The sequence below is a fragment of the Eutrigla gurnardus genome, assembly GCF_963514095.1.
Source record: "Eutrigla gurnardus genome assembly, chromosome: 14".
NCBI classification, from domain to species: domain Eukaryota; kingdom Metazoa; phylum Chordata; class Actinopteri; order Perciformes; family Triglidae; genus Eutrigla; species Eutrigla gurnardus.
Genome location: NC_139937.1, coordinates 26356904 through 26375743, shown reverse-complemented (window position 1 = coordinate 26375743; position 18840 = coordinate 26356904). Strand labels below are relative to the sequence as shown.

The window sequence follows — 18840 nt, the reverse complement described above, 5'->3', positions numbered from 1 at the left end:
GCTCATCTTTGAACTCACGAGTTATAAACTGTTGTTTTTGATGAAAGGCACGGCAAGGCAAACACCTTGGAGCTTGAGTTGTTTTTTTCTTTAAGCCTTAAACTTCTATTTGTGGGTAAGTAAATATGTTTATTCATCAGACCTTATATTGCAGATCCTTTTTGCCATTGAAATTCCACTTCTGGCGTTGTGTGAGAGCTGACTGTGGGATTTGAGAAATGTAAATCTCCTCAGCAGCTTTGTTAATCCACGAATAAAATAATAGTCACTTTCAAACACAGGAGGTGTGAAGATTGCTGAGGACAGATGCTGATTTCACTTCTTTCAAATCAGTAATGTGTTTGACCAGACGCACCGAACAACTGCTGACGTAAATAAACCTAGAACTGCACCAACTTTAAGAATTTAGAAGATGTCTAATGACTATTATCTCAATTAATTTGGGATTGATGGTATATTCCAATTGTGTTATTGGTCATGGGGCTACCACGGTCTTCATTCAGGTGACTTTAAGATTCTGTGTTTTTTCAAGCATGATTTTGTATATATGTTCATTATGTATAAGAATCCAGATGAATGTTTCTTATATTGACCAAATCAGACCAAATTTATCAGCATCGTCACTGATGTAAAAAATAATGTGTCATTGTTAACCATCTGTTTTTTATTGGTTTTAGGCTCATAATGGAGTCAGTGGTGAGGAGTGACGTCATGCTCTCGGTTTACGTCATCTCCTTTGTCATCGGCCTGCCAGCCAACCTCCTGGCTCTCTATGCCTTCAGTGTGAAGATCCACTCCAAGCCGCTCCCAACAGACATCCTGCTGCTCAACCTCACCGTCTCCGACCTGCTCTTCCTGCTCATCCTCCCTTTCAAGATGCACGAGGCGGCGTCGGACATGCAGTGGCTTTTGCCCAGCTTCCTGTGCTCCATCACCTCCTTCATGTTCTTCTCCACCATCTACACCAGCTCCCTGCTGCTGATGGCGGTCAGCGTGGTGCGCTACATCGGGGTGGCTTACCCCGTCGCCTATCACCAGCTGCTCAAACCCATGTACGCGATGGTCATGAGTGCTGTCATTTGGCTGGTTTCAGCAGGGCACTGCAGCATTGTCTTCATTACCCAGCACCTCCCATCCCTGTCCACTAACAGCTCCAGTGTGTGCTATGAGGATTTTACTGTGGAGCAGTTGGCGATCCTCCTCCCAGTCCGTTTGGAGTTCTTCTGTGTACTCTGCCTCATACCTCTTCTGGTTTGTATTTACTGCTACGTGCGCTGCATCTTCATCCTGTACAACCGCCCCAGGATATCCCGGATGCAGAAGCAGAAGGCCATCGGCATGGCCTTGGGGACTCTACTTGTGTTTCTCATTTGCGTGCTGCCGTATAACTTTTCTCACATACTGGGCTACTTCCAGGGCGACAGCCCCAAATGGAGGTACTACACCTTGCTGCTCAGCACCTTCAACACCTGCATCGATCCCATTATCTTCTACTTTTCCTCCTCCGCGTTCCACTGTAATAGCAAAAAGTCAGTTTTCAGGAAGCATGCACATGTTGATTCAAAATTACAAATGCAGCCCACGAGCTCCAGTTAAGTGTAAAGACGCGTCCATACGATATGAACTTATCCAGCTTTACTGTTACTATTGAAGTGTACATTATGGATATTATATCAATGTGTAATGCTTTATAGCAGGGGTACTCAAATACAAATCTTCAAGGGCCACAAAGATATTTTTCAGTGACTCAAAGGTCCATTTATTGAGGTCGGTACTGTACTGAAATATTCAAAAGATGTCCTTTTTATTCAAAACAACAACAACTGCACTTAAATAAAATACAATTTCCATTTTGACTAAATTAAAATAAATATTTGAATAAAACAAGAAATGACACCTGTCATGGAACCAAAAAAAAGGAGTCAAAGTGTAACGAAAAACTATTTTACATTCTTCCTGTCAGTATGAAACACTGCTTAATGGGAAAAATGGCATCTTGTGTCTTTTGCCAGTTTTTGGAACTTTGGCTCAAATGGTGTGATGGCCAGGCACTGTTGAAAGTGTTCATTTGTAAGTGCTCTACGGTAGTGGTTCTTCACCACGTTCAGTGTTGAGAACGCAGATTCGCAGCAGTAGGTTGATGCGAACATCGTCAGAATGTGAAGTGCCATCTTCTGCAGCAGAGGGAAACTAGCTGCAGTTACCATCTTCGTCCAGAAGGTGATAACCTCACACTGAGTCTCTTTCAGTGCAATGTTTTCCTGCAGGTCAATTAGCTCACTTTGCAGTGAAGCAGCTGTGGCCCATAGAAAGATTTGTTGTGCTTCTGAAGTGAACTCTCTCAGATTTCTGACCAAAAATGGATTGTCAATGCACAGAAAGACTTGTTTTCCCAATATGAAGTCATCAAAGCGTGTCTTGAAGTTTTCAATCAGCTTCTCCACAAATTGAACATGTTGCTCATGAGCTGCTTTTTCTTTGGTCTGTTCCAAAAGTTTGGGGAAATGAAGCAATTCCTCCTATAGGTAAAAATGAAAAAGGAATAATCAATTAAAAAAAGGGCATGAAGTTTAAAAAAAAGAAAAAGAAGTAAAACCCAGATAATGTGTGTGGTAGAAAATGTTAAACAGCCTACCTGTAGGTCACTCTTGAAGACTTCCAGTTTCCTTTGGAAAGCCCACACTGCTGAGATCAGGTCACACACTGTGTTGTTCTTCCCTTGGAGCTTCAGATTTAGGTTATTCAGGTGAGATGTTATGTCAGTCAAAAATGCCACAGCTTCCATCTTTTCTGGATTTTGCAGGAAATCTGTGAACAGTTTTGCTTTAGCACTCTTTTGCTCTGACAGAAACACTTGTAGTTCATTCCTGATGGCCCAAAAACGCTCCAGGACCTTGCCTTTGCTCAGCCATCTGATCAAAGGCAGCATTGACCTCTGTCAGGAACGAGCGCAGCAAACGATGCTGCAGTGCAGATGATGCTCTCAAGAAGTTTATGAGTCTCATCATTGTCACCATGATTTCAGAGTAGGATGTAGGACCAAGAGAAGCGCCAGTTACCGAAGCGCTTCCCCAGGAAGTTCACAGTCACCCCAGTGTAAATGGCCATTGCAAGCAGAACAAAGAGAGCTGGCATGGTGGGCAGAGAGACGACACATATTAAAATGAATATCCATAAAAGAAAAGGCCATCTCAGGTGGAAGTAGCGCCATGCTGCTGAGTTTCTATGGCAGGTCTGGTGTTGTTGGTGTTGAGATTTACATGATATGCAAATCCCCTAAATAATAAATGTCATGGATGGCAGACGTGATGTAGGAAACAAAGACAAATGGGGATGTTATTTGGTTATTTGGAATGAATCTGAATGGAGTGTATCCACGACTCACTTGAAACAAAGAACATGATGCCGGCCGCAAAAGAGCGGTTGAACCTCTCAAATGCAGAAAAGTGGGCGAAGGAGAGGATTCCTGCGATGATGCCGGCGAAGCAGGACATGGCGGAGAGGATCATGAAGGCACGAGTAGCATTCCAGTAGGCTGAGGAGGAGAAAACAGCATGTGATGAAGATATGTGCAACGCTTCAGTGTCATTTTATTAAAAACTTGCATTAAACTTGAACTCAACATTTAATTCTTTCGCTGGTGAACTTGTACACTAGTACTCGAGTGCCCTGCTGGACTCACACGGCAGCAACCATTAACGCCATCACGCTGTCGAAGGCATGAAACGGTGATTTTACTAAAGAGCACACTGAAGTACAACTTTGATGTTGTGTGTCACTTATTATCATTCAGTTATAATATCAGGGTGTCAGGTGATGAGTCCACCACTTTGGCCCAGATCAAATATATCTGCAGCCATCGAAGGTAATCCACAAACATTTCTATAGAAATGTATAGCTTACATCCATCTCCATCACCAGGATAACACACTTTAGTTTACAACATAATACTGCAAAAACCTAATGACATTCCTATTAGCCTCATCTGTGCTTTGTGTTTAGGGCCAATTAGCGACTTGTAGCATGCTAACACACAAAACTCACTTGGTCTTCATGGTAAATACTAGTAAGTGGTAAATATCATTTTGACCATGTCAGCATGCCCATATTACATTTAGCTCAAAGCACCACTGTGCCTTCAAACAGCCTCACAGAGCTGCTAGCATGGCTGTAGACATTGTTCAACATGTTTTGGTCACCTGAAACGGAGGAAAGTCATTGTACGGTAAGAGGAAGAGGAAGTCTGGAGACACTAATGATCCGAGGAGATATCTACAGTTGTTTTTCTAACAGCAGCACTCGCAGGTGCTCTACTCTTTGCTATCAAGTAGGTAACCTCTTGGGACACCATGAACAAAACATCTTTTTAATCTCAATCTAAGATAAAATCCTAAATCGTCACATCCCTATAAATTACACTGAATTCTGCTGTGATTGGACCAAGACTTGGGTCAAAGGTGACACCAGCACAGCTGGGAGGAGTCAATGCCCGACGAGCAAAAATGGAACTCAGGTACAGACTGTTTCCTAATGTGGGTACGAGACAGGGGTAGTCTAAGAGAATACCTGTACCACTGACCTTTTCTATTTTTTTTATTCAAGGCATCGATCGCAACAGATGAGGACATCTATGTCAACAACACTATGATGAGAAACGATGTCCAAGGACATCAACGGGTTGCAAGCAGATGCTCGGGGAAGAGGAAGCAGGACGGCGGCGATGTGGTTTACTGCAGCGTGATCTGGAAGAACAAGACCAACAAGGGGAGGAAACTGTCCAGTAACTCGTATCAGGAGGAGGAGCGATGCCTGGAAGGAGGCAGGGATTATGTGAGAAACGCTCTGGAGATGGAGAGTCTGTACGACAACATCGGGACTCGGAAAGATGCAAAGAAGAGATTGGACAGTGAATATGCCCAAGTTCATTTTTGCGACCAAAATTTCATGCACAAATAGATCTGTTTGTGTGTAACTTTTGCTGAAATTGCTTAATTTCTATAATAATTTTTGTGATATCTGTAGTGTTTTTGGTAACGATTTACATCGTCATGGTTTCGTCCCCGACAAGAAAGACTCATTATATAAAACAACACTGCAAACTAATTAGCACCTCTCTCACAAAAATGATTCAATTAAGCATCGTGGACTGTCTTTCAAATCAATAACCTATTATTAAAAGTGACACAGAGATGTTATTCATCAAAATGAAATAAAAATAATATTCTCTTTATCTCTCTCTCAAAGAACCAAAAATATATAAATATTAATAATAAATATTAGTTTTTCATTAGAAAAGTTCATACATTGTAGACACATTTCTTGGGCAAATGCTGCCCAAGGAATATGACTCCAATCAGCCTGATGGGGGCGCTACAATTAAAGGTCAACTTTAAAGTCATAAATGATGTGCTGTATGTCAATGTTTGCCTCAAGAACCACTAAGTCCATCTGACTAGGTTTTCTGCCATTATTACTTTTTTGAAAAACACATGATTGGTTCCATCTAATGAAGTCTCACTCGAGGAGAAATCTTGTTTTGCATTCTCATCGTCGATATCGGCTCAATATTCAGCCATGATATTGAAAATCCTTAGACAACACTACACTAACTCTAACACAACACCGGCACTATTCCTCTACCATCACTCACGTTTCCACTGTTGTCTTCCAACAAGTCACCCAGCACAATAACAAACAGACCAAGCAAAGGTAAAGAAAACAAAGGCATTCCTCTTCAGGCTCCTTTCCATGTGGTCAGACATTCAAACAACAATCTGAGCCTGACAAAAAACACAGTACTTCCAGTGGATGTAGACTGGTGGTGCAGAAATGCCTGTTAAAGTCAATTCTAATAATAAAGATGGACATTTTACTATTTCTACACTGTGTAAATGCACTGTTTAGTCCAATATTTTTTTACTTTGGTCATTCTTGATGGCAGACAAGAATCTGAACATTTACCTTTGAATCAACCCAGAACAGCTATTGCTTGCTGGGCCGAAAGGGACCACGTGTTGAGAGTTTACAATCAACCAGTTACTCTTTCAAGGGTTAATAATAATGTAGTTTCAATCAAGCCTAAACATCTAAATATACATAACTATGCAACTCATCATCATCTGTTAAACAAGATTGTGAGGTTGCATTAACATCTCCACTAAACGGGCATTGTTTAGCTGAGTAACAACGTTTAGGGGCAGGAATAACTGTAGCTAGTGATACCTAGAGTCCTTAAGAGAGAGAGTGGCGCCACCTACGTTTACTGCAATGGTTAATTTTTTTCACAGCAATGGCGGAGCATGGAGACCCTCAAAAGTTCCCGGAAGTTAGCAAAAGCTAACTTCCGCCCAACGTAATTCTTATGGAGCACACGGTCGGAGCAACACTTGATCAAGGTAAAATGTTTAAAGAATGACATTTTCACATCAGTAGTTCATTGGAATTAAATTGACATGAGTAATTAGCTATATTAAATATGTTGGCGGATTGTCCCCGTCTAGATTAGAAGATTAGAGAATATTAACGGATAAAAGTTTAAGCTAGCACGCTGGATAACGATAGCAACACATGCAACAGGCGGACGCATGTAAATTCTGTTCACTAAATATAACTTAATCGAACACTGTCAATTTATACCAATAGCCAGCTTAATGTGCAGGGAGTGTCATTGTAGATAAACATCAATTTAATATAATTGAGGCTATATATATAGGTTTGAGTGCGGGGTGAAAAAGTTCACATTTAACTGTTTATTTTCAAATATTGAATTGTGAATGTATAATTTGAGTCAAACCTTCGTGCAAAAGCATAATTACGGCGAAAGTGTTGCGTGTGTTTTAAAAATAGCGATTTGATGCTAGTGTGAAAGTGTCTGTAGCACTCCCATTGAAAATGAGTTTGAACCAAAAACGAAAATACGGTAAATCTTAAAAGGGCCTCTTTCATCGTAATTATGCTTTTACACAAAGGTTTGACTCGTATACATTCACAAAAAAGCCTAGGTTGCATTTAGCGAGAGTTTCACTTTAAATAAGAAATATTGGTATATTTATCAAGATTTGATATACATTTTACCTGTGTCACTTAAAATACAGTAGCTGTGATCTGCAGCTAAGAACCCTGTCTTTGCAGGTGAAGGGGGGCATCGTGGAGTAGGGGCCCTCCTCTTTCTGACTACTGGCCGATGCACAAAGATGGTGGGTATCGCATCTTCTCTCAGCCTAGTCTTGCCCTTGCTCGTCTTCAAAAACTGGTCAGCCTCAAAATGTGCCTGCAGAGTGACTTCACCTTAGTTCTCACACTCAACAACTCACTTGTATCCGGCACTATGAACATGTCTAGCATATATCCCATAGTGGTTGAATACACACTATCAGATGGCACATTACACTTAGTAGATATGTTTCAAATCTTTGCACACATAAAACACATCCAGTTCCTGAGGCAACTTGACAAAATGTGTAACACATCAGTGGCTGATTATACTTAATTAACCATGAGCAGGAAAAGCTGTTGATGATTAGAAAATGTGAATCTCTATAACTGAAAGTGATTGGGTTGTTGTATGAGGTCCCTCTGCCTTGCATTTCCTGCACTAGACTGCACCCTCCCAGGTTGCAGGAGGAAGGCAGAGTGCAGACACAGAAAAAGAGAGAATTTGAAGTGGGACTTCTTTTAGGAGCTAAAATATTTTTTGTTGTCTCTGTGCTCAGCTCTACCCTTGTCCAGCACTGTCCTGAAGCACCTTCAGCTGTTCTTGGGTTGCCCGATGTTCACCTTCTTGGTTTGGGTCTTGTTTCCAAGATGGCCTTCAAGTGTTTTTTCCTGTCATTTTCTTTTTCTTCCCCGTTATATTTACAACGTAACTTCCCTTGGTTTTTGCATTGTTTTTCCTGTTCTCTGTTCTATTTTTAATTAAAAACATCTTAAACTTCCCAGTGGTGTGGTATTTGAAAGTGTGCGAAAGTGCAAATGCATTGTTTGAATATGATTACCTCGCATATTTTTTTGTAAGTAGTGTCTTTGTAGGTGGTTAAATGGCTCCTTCCAACTTTAACCACCCATGCTTTTCGCCTGTCCCTGTCTTTGGGGAAGCCATACATGCGGACACCCCTCTCAGAGCGATTGGAGCATCCCCACGCAGCACAGCACATCATCGTGAAGACTGTCAAGGACTACATAGTGAAAAGGACACAAACAGCTTAACATGCTGATCTGTTTCACTTCTTTACATACTGTTTTAAGGAATTTATTGTGGTATTAAGTGCTTTTGGGAAAAACAAGACTGTGATTTATTGTGCTACTGATTTATTGTGCATCACTGAGTAGAGTAAGTTTGAGATGAGGAAGAATAGTTAACACATAGTGATAGAAATAGTGATTTATAGTGAATTCAAATCAAAGTGTAATTTATTTGCCATGGATTTCATATTAGAATACAGTTATCATAATGTTGTTACGAGTCCAGACCTAATGTGCAGTCAATGGGCAAATCTTTGTTAGTCACCTTTCTCCTCACTCAAATCTGAAAGTTAAGAAAAAGAGAAAATATTACGACTTTTCAACGACTGTACAGTAAAGTTAAGTTGATAAACTTAACGGAGTTCAAATCAATTAACACAAGAATATACATGTTGCAACGCAAAGCATTTATTGACCATTATTTACCGATCGTCGTGGTTTTCCTAGTGTTTTTCAATTGCCCGCCAAGCACTTCCGGGAACTTTTGGAGGCTACATGGACCACGTGATCGGCCGGCGTTTTGAACTTCCGTTGTCGCCACTCTCTCTCTTAAGGACTCTAGTGATACCAAAATACAATATACAACTAAACCAGACAGCGAGAGACGTCACGCATGCGTCAACAAGAACGGACGTTTCTAATGTTGGCGAAACCTAAAACAATCAATAAACCCTGTGTTTAAGAAATTAGCTGTACTCACCATTAAAGTGAATAAACTGTACTCACCATTAAGCGAATGGGCGCGCTGTCTCGTTTGTTAAATCAGGAAAACGTCATCCTCTCAGGCCATTAGTGGGCGTGGCTAGGTCCGTCCGTCGAAGATGAAGGTTGCTGTGGCGACGCCCTAGCACCTAGCTAGCTAGCTAGCTAAGTAGCTAAATGGAAAGAAAGTAATGCACGCCTTTTACTGAATAAACGGACACGCTGTAAACTCACTTTGTCTGGTTTAAAAAGAACTAGCTTAACTTTAGCTGGTCCCGGATAACACGGAGCCTGGAGGAGCGAACTAGAAATGCCGTTTGGTTGTAGAAATGGCGGACCGGAAGTTAACTCGGGTGCGGACACATTCGTTAGCCGAGCTCCAACAGTTCACGGCTGTAAACCACGTGTGATGTATGGGAATGACATCATCTGGCAGGAAGTAACCACCCGTCTTCACCGGCGGCAACCTCCGTGAAAAAGTGAAGCTAGGGCACGGAAGTGCCTTACACCTGCATTCTCTCTGCTGACCATCAGGGGGCGTCTCCTTTGGTTGCAAATATCAACCTATGAGAAAATGACCCGGATTCTCACTTGATTTATTGTCAAACATTGTAAACATACGTTTATGGTCTCAATCACTAGTTTCAAGTCTTCTTCAATACAGCACGATGTCCATCTTGTAAATGACGGTCCCATTTAGAGGATTACTTTGACACCAGCCATAAAGTTTACCTTGAAAAGAAAGAAGAGATGGTGACTGCCCAACTCCAAGATGGCCATAAATAAAATGCCAAACAGGAGGCTTCAAAACCAGAATCCACAAACCAATGGGCGCACAGCCACGAACTCCCTCGGCAGAGACACCAAACAGCTGTCAGTAGACATCTCAAAAACATTCTACTTTTTTCCCCAAACTACACCTAAAAGCAGACCAAAAGTTTGTATGCATCATATTTACTAATCTTCATCTTTTTAAAATAATTGACATACACAGTCACGTCTGGGACATCTATGACATAAATAGATCCAGGTTTCTTTCCTGTTGCTGCGACAAGGAATGCTAACATAACAAAAGGGTGACAGGGAGGAAATCAATATTCAAGCTGTTGCCAAGCGACGGAGAACATCGACTGTCGGGCAACACGTGCTGTTATCCTGGCTTCTGTTGCTGGAAGCACAAATGTCTCAGATTGCTTTCCAGTACACACTGGACTTGACCTCTTATAAAAGGACGCCCTAAATTGAATGTATGTGGAAGAATAATCAGTTTATCTGACGCGGTGAGTTATTCCCTGAGTTTGTGGCGTAGGCGTAACTTTGAATAAATGCAGGCTCATGGCTTGATGAAATCCAAACTTAATTATGTCCGTTTATTCCTGCAGAGATCTTGTGGGAGGAAGTCCTTTATCAACATGCCCAATGTGAAAGTCGATATGTACTTCAGTTTTGCATTTAAGTAAATATTAACCAATTGATGTGCTCATTGCTCAGTATAGAAAGAGTCGAGCGACGAGTCAGTCTGGAGTTTCACATGCATAGGCGTAATTTATGGGGGGGATGGGTGGGTTGTAACCCACCCAATAACCCCCCTAAAGGATCGCAAGCCCCCCCACCATAGTCTCCAAAGATCCTGTGGGAAACACTACAAACCCATTTGTAATCGGGACTAAATACTTAAAGTTAAAGGCAATTAAGGAACACAAGTCCTAAAAAGAACACTTGCTTTAATGTGTATTCTGTACACGTTCAAGAACCATTCTTATGCATTTTCTGAGTCGGTCACCTTTATTTTAGGCACAAACTATTTGGGCTGGTAAACCCAACCTGCCACAGTGCATGGTGGCCAAAGAATTTAACTTCAGGCCCTGTGTGTGTGTGTGTGTGTGTGTGTGAATATATATATATATATACCTGCTTCACAGGCGGAAATCTCAACCCCCCCAATGTTCAACGCAAAGTTACGCCCTTGTTCACATGACTCGTTTCCGGGTTATTGCACTTTATATATGCTCATCTTTGAACTCACGAGTTATAAACTGTTGTTTTTGATGAAAGGCACGGCAAGGCAAACACCTTGGAGCTTGAGTAGTTTTTTTCTTTAAGCCTTAAACTTCTATTTGTGGGTAAGTAAATATGTTTATTCATCAGACCTTATATTGCAGATCCTTTTTGCCATTGAAATTCCACTTCTGGCGTTGTGTGAGAGCTGACTGTGGGATTTGAGAAATGTAAATCTCCTCAGCAGCTTTGTTAATCCACGAATAAAATAATAGTCACTTTCAAACACAGGAGGTGTGAAGATTGCTGAGGACAGATGCTGATTTCACTTCTTTCAAATCAGTAATGTGTTTGACCAGACGCACCGAACAACTGCTGACGTAAATAAACCTAGAACTGCACCAACTTTAAGAATTTAGAAGATGTCTAATGACTATTATCTCAATTAATTTGGGATTGATGGTATATTCCAATTGTGTTATTGGTCATGGGGCTACCACGGTCTTCATTCAGGGGACTTTAAGATTCTGTGTTTTTTCAAGCATGATTTTGTATATATGTTCATTATGTATAAGAATCCAGATGAATGTTTCTTATATTGACCAAATCAGACCAAATTTATCAGCATCGTCACTGATGTAAAAAATAATGTGTCATTGTTAACCATCTGTTTTTTATTGGTTTTAGGCTCATAATGGAGTCAGTGATGAGGAGTGACGTCATGCTCTCGGTTTACGTCATCTCCTTTGTCATCGGCCTGCCAGCCAACCTCCTGGCTCTCTATGCCTTCAGTGTGAAGATCCACTCCAAGCCGCTCCCAACAGACATCCTGCTGCTCAACCTCACCGTCTCCGACCTGCTCTTCCTGCTCATCCTCCCTTTCAAGATGCACGAGGCGGCGTCGGACATGCAGTGGCTTTTGCCCAGCTTCCTGTGCTCCATCACCTCCTTCATGTTCTTCTCCACCATCTACACCAGCTCCCTGCTGCTGATGGCGGTCAGCGTGGTGCGCTACATCGGGGTGGCTTACCCCATAGCCTATCACCAGCTGCTCAAACCCATGTACGCGATGGTCATGAGTGCTGTCATTTGGCTGGTTTCAGCAGGGCACTGCTGCCCTATCTTCATTACCCAGCACCTCCCATCCCTGTCCACTAACAGCTCCAGTGTGTGCTATGAGGATTTTAATGTGGAGCAGTTGGCGATCCTCCTCCCAATCCGTTTGGAGATCTTCTGTGTACTCTGCCTCATACCTCTTCTGGTTTGTATTTACTGCTACGTGCGCTGCATCTTCATCCTGTACAACCGCCCCAGGATATCCCGGATGCAGAAGCAGAAGGCCATCGGCATGGCCTTGGGGACTCTACTTGTGTTTCTCATTTGCGTGCTGCCGTATAACTTCTCTCACATACTGGGCTACTTCCAGGGCGACAGCCCCAAATGGAGGCACTACACCTTGCTGCTCAGCACCTTCAACACCTGCATCGATCCCATTATCTTCTACTTTTCCTCCTCTGTGTTCCACTGTAATAGCAAAAAGTCCGTTTTCAGGAAGCAAAAATTACAAATGCAGCCCACGAGCTCCAGTTAAATGTAAAGACACATCCATACGATATGAACATATCCAGCTTCACTGTTACTCTTGAAGTGTACATTATGGATATTATATCAATGTGTAATGCTTTATAGCATGCTTTATCAGTTCACGTACAAAACAATGTCTCACATGTAGGTGATGCTAAAACCAAAAATATTTAGCAGTTCAGACTCAGCTCAAAGGGACTGTGCTGCGTTCCATACCAAACAAGTAGATTATTTTATGACAAAAAAAAACAAAAAAAAAACACACAAGGCATGTTTGGTGCATATTTAGAATTCCACATTTTATTATTTTACAGTAATGTTTCTATTTTTTGAATGGGAATTGATACCCTTTGCGCCCATGACACGTTACTTCCTTTAACGTGGGCCAGCCACTCTTCTGCACTCATGCATTCTGTAAGCACACATGTAGAATATACCTGCAACACAAAAGGTGTTTAATGACAGCAAAGACCATTTCCATACACAACAATAATAATAATAATAATAATAATAATAATAATAATAATAATAATAATAATAAGAAGAAGAAGAAGAAGAAGACATATTTTTGGAGTTTTCTGGTGTGAAAGAATGTTACTGATGTGGGGATTGAAAATATAAAGTGGGACTTTTCATGAGTGCAAAGTTGATGAGACGTTACTAACCATAAAATGTGAAATGTGCCAGGATTGTATGTGGGATTTTAAGATTTGTTGCAAGATTTCGTGGATCTGTTGTGAGAGTTTTGGAATAGTAAGCATGTCTGTCGAACTGCTGCTGTGTTTTTATATAACAAACCTGCAAAGAAGGTCATGAGCAGAGCCACCCAGCCGAGGATGTAGGACCAAGAGAAGCGCCAGTCACCGAAGCGCTTCCCCAGGAAGTTCACAGTCACCCCAGTGTAAATGGCCATTGCAAGCAGAACAAAGAGAGCTGGCATGGTGGGCAGAGAGACGACACATATTAAAATGAATATCCATAAAAGAAAAGGCCATCTCAGGTGGAAGTAGCGCCATGCTGCTGAGTTTCTATGGCAGGTCTGGTGTTGTTGGTGTTGAGATTTACATGATATGCAAATCCCCTAAATAATAAATGTCATGGATGGCAGACGTGATGTAGGAAACAAAGACAAATGGGGATGTTATTTGGTTATTTGGAATGAATCTGAATGGAGTGTATCCACGACTCACTTGAAACAAAGAACATGATGCCGGCCGCAAAAGAGCGGTTGAACCTCTCAAATGCAGAAAAGTGGGCGAAGGAGAGGATTCCTGCGATGATGCCGGCGAAGCAGGACATGGCGGAGAGGATCATGAAGGCACGAGTAGCATTCCAGTAGGCTGAGGAGGAGAAAACAGCATGTGATGAAGATATGTGCAACGCTTCAGTGTCATTTTATTAAAAACTTGCATTAAACTTGAACTCAACAATTAATTCTTTCGCTGGTGAACTTGTACACTTGTACTCGAGTGCCCTGCTGGACTCACACGGCAGCAACCATTAACGCCATCACGCTGTCGAAGGCATGAAACGGTGATTTTACTAAAGAACACACTGAAGTACAACTTTGATGTTGTGTGTCACTTATTACCATTCAGTTATAATATCAGGGTGTCAGGTGATGAGTCCACCACTTTGGCCCAGATCAAATATATCTGCAGCCATCGAAGGTAATCCACAAACATTTCTATAGAAATGTATAGCTTACATCCATCTCCATCACCAGGATAACAAACTTTAGTTTACAACATAATACTGCAAAAACCTAATGACATTCCTATTAGCCTCATCTGTGCTTTGTGTTTAGGGCCAATTAGCGACTTGTAGCATGCTAACACACAAAACTCACTTGGTCTTCATGGTAAATACTAGTAAGTGGTAAATGTAATTTTGACCATGTCAGCATGCCCATATTACATTTAGCTCAAAGCACCACTGTGCCTTCAAACAGCCTCATAGAGCTGCTAGCATGGCTGTAGACATTGTTCAACATGGTTTGGTCACCTGAAACGGAGGAAAGTCATTGTACGGTAAGAGGAAGAGGAAGTCTGGAGACACAAGGGATCCGAGGAGATATCTGCCCACTTACCGATGCTGTCGGTCTGCATGTAGCACTTGCCAGACATGCAGTACCTCCACAGGCCCTGGTGGGCGAAGCTGCCAGACAGACGGTACTGCATCCAGTAGTCCGTGGCGGTGGAGACCACCAACAGGATGTTCCCCACGATGGCACAGAATAGGCCCCCTCCCATGAAGCTGTGCATCATGAGTGACACTATGATGGTGGTTGAGGCTTACGCACTGTTCAAAAAGAAGACGGGGTCAGTCATGAAGTTTTATAGAACGTTAGTTTCAGTGTTCATTCAGTAGTGAGTTGGCTGAGGACAAAGGGGATAGACTGAAGGATAGACCTCCACCTCCAGGCAACAGTGATGAAGTTACCACTACATTCCCCCAAAGACGTGAGGGACTCCCTTGGAGACCATTTGTGATGGTCAAAGATGGTCTGCACGGTCTGCAGGTAGCAACATTTGCAGTCCCTCATTCGAGGGATTTGCATAAGAGGTATTGAATACGCGGTTCGCTGTGGCAACAAAGCACGTCCACAATGATCCCAGCTGCTAGCCTCACACCAACCACAACGCAGGTGCAATACCTCAATGAAAGAATACAGGTTAAATATGGGGCGTATTATGAGCCAAATTTAATTTAATTTAAAAATGTAAAACATTTTCAGCTTGATTTAATACCCTTGACAGCAGATTGGTGTATTACAGTATTACATTATTAGATCATTATAACGGATGGGTTTCTTTGTAAGCAGCATTTTACTCTTAACTGGTCGAATAAATGAGGCGGAATGAAAAGAACAAGATTTCCCTCTGAAATGTGGTGGACTTGAAATTGGAAAGAGACCCAAGTTCCCCCGATTTGCACTTATAGTCCTTCAATAGCTGTACTTAGTTGCTTTCTGGAGAAAAACACATTTATATTCTCCAGTTAGGTATCAGAAAGTGTCTCATTGGCTCTATAATTGAAAAACCAGCAGCATTCCCCTCTGTTGACTCTCCTCTCACAGCACAATCTGTTCCAGTCAAATCTTCTGGAAGATTCACTGTGAAAACAACAAAACGAGAGCTAAACTCAAGTCTTCACCTTCTGTGTGATTGGTGGAGGTGGAGGGTCTGAACATCATAGATTTATCTGGAGGCCGAAACATGTTGGAGGAACCAGGTGGATCACCAATCTCAAGTTCGGCTATCATCTTGAGAAAAGCACCGTGTATAAAGTAAAAACATACTGTGTAATGCTGTAATAATAGAGTATTTAAGCGTCCTGAAAGCTTGTCGCCATCACATGGTGAAGACCCTCCAGGGCCCAGCTGTGACACACACTCATTAGTAAACATGCCATGATATTCTACTTTATTAGATTTGCTCCAAAGTCTCACCGTCTAATTCACATTAGCAATCCACAAAAAGATGCGATCAGCTTACCTGAATTCGGCCGGATAGATCAACCCTCTTAAGTGTCAGCCTTTCCTCAGGGAAAGAGTGAGAGAGAGTGCAAGGCTGGAGTGAGCGAATCGTAAAGAGGAAGCCCTAGGCTGAATTCCAAAAAGTTATCCCCTCCACGTTTCTGTCGATGGAGGCAAAATCCTTGAAAACAATCGGCACAGAACAAATGCACTTGAGCCGTTGGGGCAAAGGCCACGTGACGCTTTCACACTGAACTACATGGGAGTGTTTTGAGGGGGGGGGGTGACGGTGATGGGGGGGTCTGGGATGCGAGGCCGCTGCTCTACAGTCCTCGTCTGTTGTTCTATGAGGCATTCTGGAACTGTGGATGTGCAAAGGCTTGCAGTACTTGGTGGTCAATGGAACATGCTGAAGCTACACTTTCTTTCAGGGCGGCCGGGGTGTGGTCACGGGGTCACATGCACGCCGAGAGCAGACACATGACCACAGAGATGCTTTCAAAAAAAGAAAAGAAAGAAGCGGCACACTTTACCTGTTCACTGAATATGCACCGTGGAAGTCCGCACGGTAAAAAGGCTGCTCTATACTGTATAACACACACAGACTAGATAGCTGTAGTGTTAACAACATTAGTATTAACCCTCAAACTATTATATTATAACAGTCACAGCTAATTTAAGGCTATTTCAGTAATATGAGCACAGCTGATTACACGTGTTAATATTCAGAGGTCTGCCCTCGGGGACACGTGAAGCAGGGAATCCATATTTTGCTGCCTAATTGGTCTATATTTACAACAGAAATCTTTGGAAGGAATGGGACTTATTTGACAAAACGTATGCAAGCTGCCTGAAGCATGACGCTAAAAGCTTCATTTTCCCCGTGGATCAATAAGGTGAACGACACACAGCTGATCGGTATTCAGGTGCATTAACACATGTGAACGTCATCGTCCTCATTGTGTCAGCAGCGTGTCATCGGCCAGTGTTTTCATGTCATAGACAATTATTGTTTGGCGTCATCAGCTATGTTGGTACAGAAAACTCCTCCACAGATTGAATAGAAAATGAGGGATAATCATGGGTTCAAACCCAAAAGATTATTTGTGGCTGATTATGATTTGTAATGCATTGTTCACACATCCTTTCTTTACGACGTTCTTAAAGGGCGAGAGTCAGGTTGTTGGATTTTGGACGAATCCTCGCCTGCATCAGAACAGGAACACATGCTGAATGGTCGTGTGGATCGGGATGGTTTGGGTCTTTGAGTGAATGTGGAAACAGGCGATGAGCGTTAGATCAAATCGTATTAACTTAGGGGAGTCCTCACACTCACACAGCCGGCCTCGGGCGCTGACTGATGTGTGACATCAAATGGGTTCCACTGAGTTCTCACACAGGGAATATGGTGAATATGGGAATTTGTGCGCTGTGGTTAAGAGAAGTTCACATTTATTACTGCTTCACAGGAAGTAACAGGTTTATCATCAGTGGCAGCTGCTAACAACACATCTGCACTAAACTCAACCTCTTTTCCAGAGAAATGTAGACATCTGATGAAAAAGAGAAGAGGAGGTGTGATGTTACTGTGGGGGTAGAATCATGTAGCATCATCAACTCAAATCAGGAATATTAAGATCTATATCTTCATATATCTTCAATTTCTATTCTGTGATGTCCTAAGTACTGCAGAACAGCACCATCTGCTGCACACACACACACACACACACACACACACACACACACACACACACACACACACACACACACACACACACACACACACACACACACACACACACACACACACACAGGGGTCAGTGTGCCACCTGACCTTAAAGCATGCCACCGTTCCATGATCCTGCGTTTAGGCAACAAACACTGATGTTGAGTGTTTAAGTGTTTAACACCACTTCTTCAGCTCAGCGCCTCCTAAAAGGGAGGAAGTGAGGGGCCGAAACCTGGCAACCTCGAGCTTCTGCCCGACTGGCATCACTGGTTCAGTCACTGCTCCTGTATAACATATAAAATACTTTAGCAGCTTTTGCAGGATTTGAAGAACGTAGAGAAAGAATATTTTGCAAGTTGATTGCTACCACCTCCAGGGCCAGTTAATACGAGCTCTAGATCCGTTTGCAGCTGCAGATAAAAACATAAAGCAGTACCGTAAAGAAGCCTAGAATACAGACTCCAAGGAACAAAGGGGGGGTCCAGGTCTAGTCAGGTACCCGGCTCTGTAGACCAGACTAGTCATCAACCAGCACATCTCTGGAACTGATCAAAGCAGATGAAACAGAATACGATGGTGAGACATGCAGCATGGACATTATCGTGAGCGTATCCTGTTATGTCTGGAGGAAACAAAACAGACGTGCTTACCAATATTTCATCTGGGTATCATCCACGCATGGCCAGCTCTGAATGCACACAGCAGATGGAGAACAGTAGGCCCGGGACCGTGTGTGTCACGATGATCATCAAAACATGCTTAAAACCCTCAAAATGGCCCTTCAACATAGAGGAATCCCCACAATAAAACTATCTTACATTTGGTAATCCTAAATAAATCTAGCAACTTTGTGAGTTTGTTCTTACATAATTCCTCTATTTCTATATCAGCCTCTATTTTTAATTTCTCTGCTATCACTGTGAGTGAGATAGCTTTTCATGTAAGGAAATCATTATCCCCATGATGGCAACTTATTCTACATGTTTTAACATTCGATCAAATCCACAGATATACTTTCATTTAAAAAAGAAAAAAAAATTCTGCCATTTTTTGTCCATAAGAAAAACTTTGTCCGAAACTAAATTAAACGGAATCGGAAGGAAACAGT

At 42.2% G+C, this 18840-nt stretch overlaps 1 protein-coding gene and 2 pseudogenes across 5 annotated transcripts; 2 read left to right on the top strand and 1 right to left on the bottom strand.

Annotated features, from left to right (window-relative positions):
* Positions 1–1690, top strand: LOC311024719 (free fatty acid receptor 2 pseudogene; annotated as a pseudogene). The gene is made up of 2 exons (XR_014599334.1): positions 1–115; positions 678–1690. The product of XR_014599334.1 is annotated as a free fatty acid receptor 2 pseudogene (transcript).
* Positions 1539–16947, bottom strand: lim2.5 (lens intrinsic membrane protein 2.5). 3 transcript variants are annotated; one of them, XM_084027278.1, is made up of 6 exons: positions 16023–16928; positions 14615–14826; positions 13716–13865; positions 13324–13458; positions 12582–12962; positions 1539–1624 (listed from the first exon to the last, which is right to left on the bottom strand). In XM_084027278.1, the coding sequence occupies exons 2-5, from the start codon at positions 14790–14792 to the stop codon at positions 12901–12903; spliced, it is 525 nt and encodes a 174-aa protein (XP_083883404.1). In that variant the 5' UTR covers positions 14793–14826; positions 16023–16928; the 3' UTR covers positions 1539–1624; positions 12582–12900. The 3 variants fall into 3 exon arrangements, with proteins under 3 accessions (XP_083883404.1, XP_083883402.1, XP_083883403.1); XM_084027276.1 differs by lacking the exons at positions 1539–1624; positions 12582–12962 and having other exon boundaries at positions 13065–13458; positions 16023–16947; XM_084027277.1 differs by lacking the exons at positions 1539–1624; positions 12582–12962; positions 16023–16928 and having other exon boundaries at positions 13065–13458; positions 14615–15964.
* Positions 9857–12600, top strand: LOC311024720 (free fatty acid receptor 3 pseudogene; annotated as a pseudogene). Its single transcript, XR_014599333.1, has 2 exons — positions 9857–11066; positions 11629–12600. The product of XR_014599333.1 is annotated as a free fatty acid receptor 3 pseudogene (transcript).
* Positions 16948–18840: the final 1893 nt, after the last annotated feature.

Excerpts from the sequence above, each read along its gene's own strand:
- lim2.5 (XM_084027276.1), bottom strand. The coding sequence starts at position 14,792 with ATGATGCACAGCTTCATGGGAGGGGGCCTATTCTGTGCCATCGTGGGG. Across the intron at positions 13,866-14,614 it reads CATGCAGACCGACAGCATCG|CCTACTGGAATGCTACTCGT; the intron begins GTAAGTGGGCAG and ends TCTCCTCCTCAG. Across the intron at positions 13,459-13,715 it reads CATCATGTTCTTTGTTTCAA|CTCTCTTTGTTCTGCTTGCA; the intron begins GTGAGTCGTGGA and ends CCACCATGCCAG.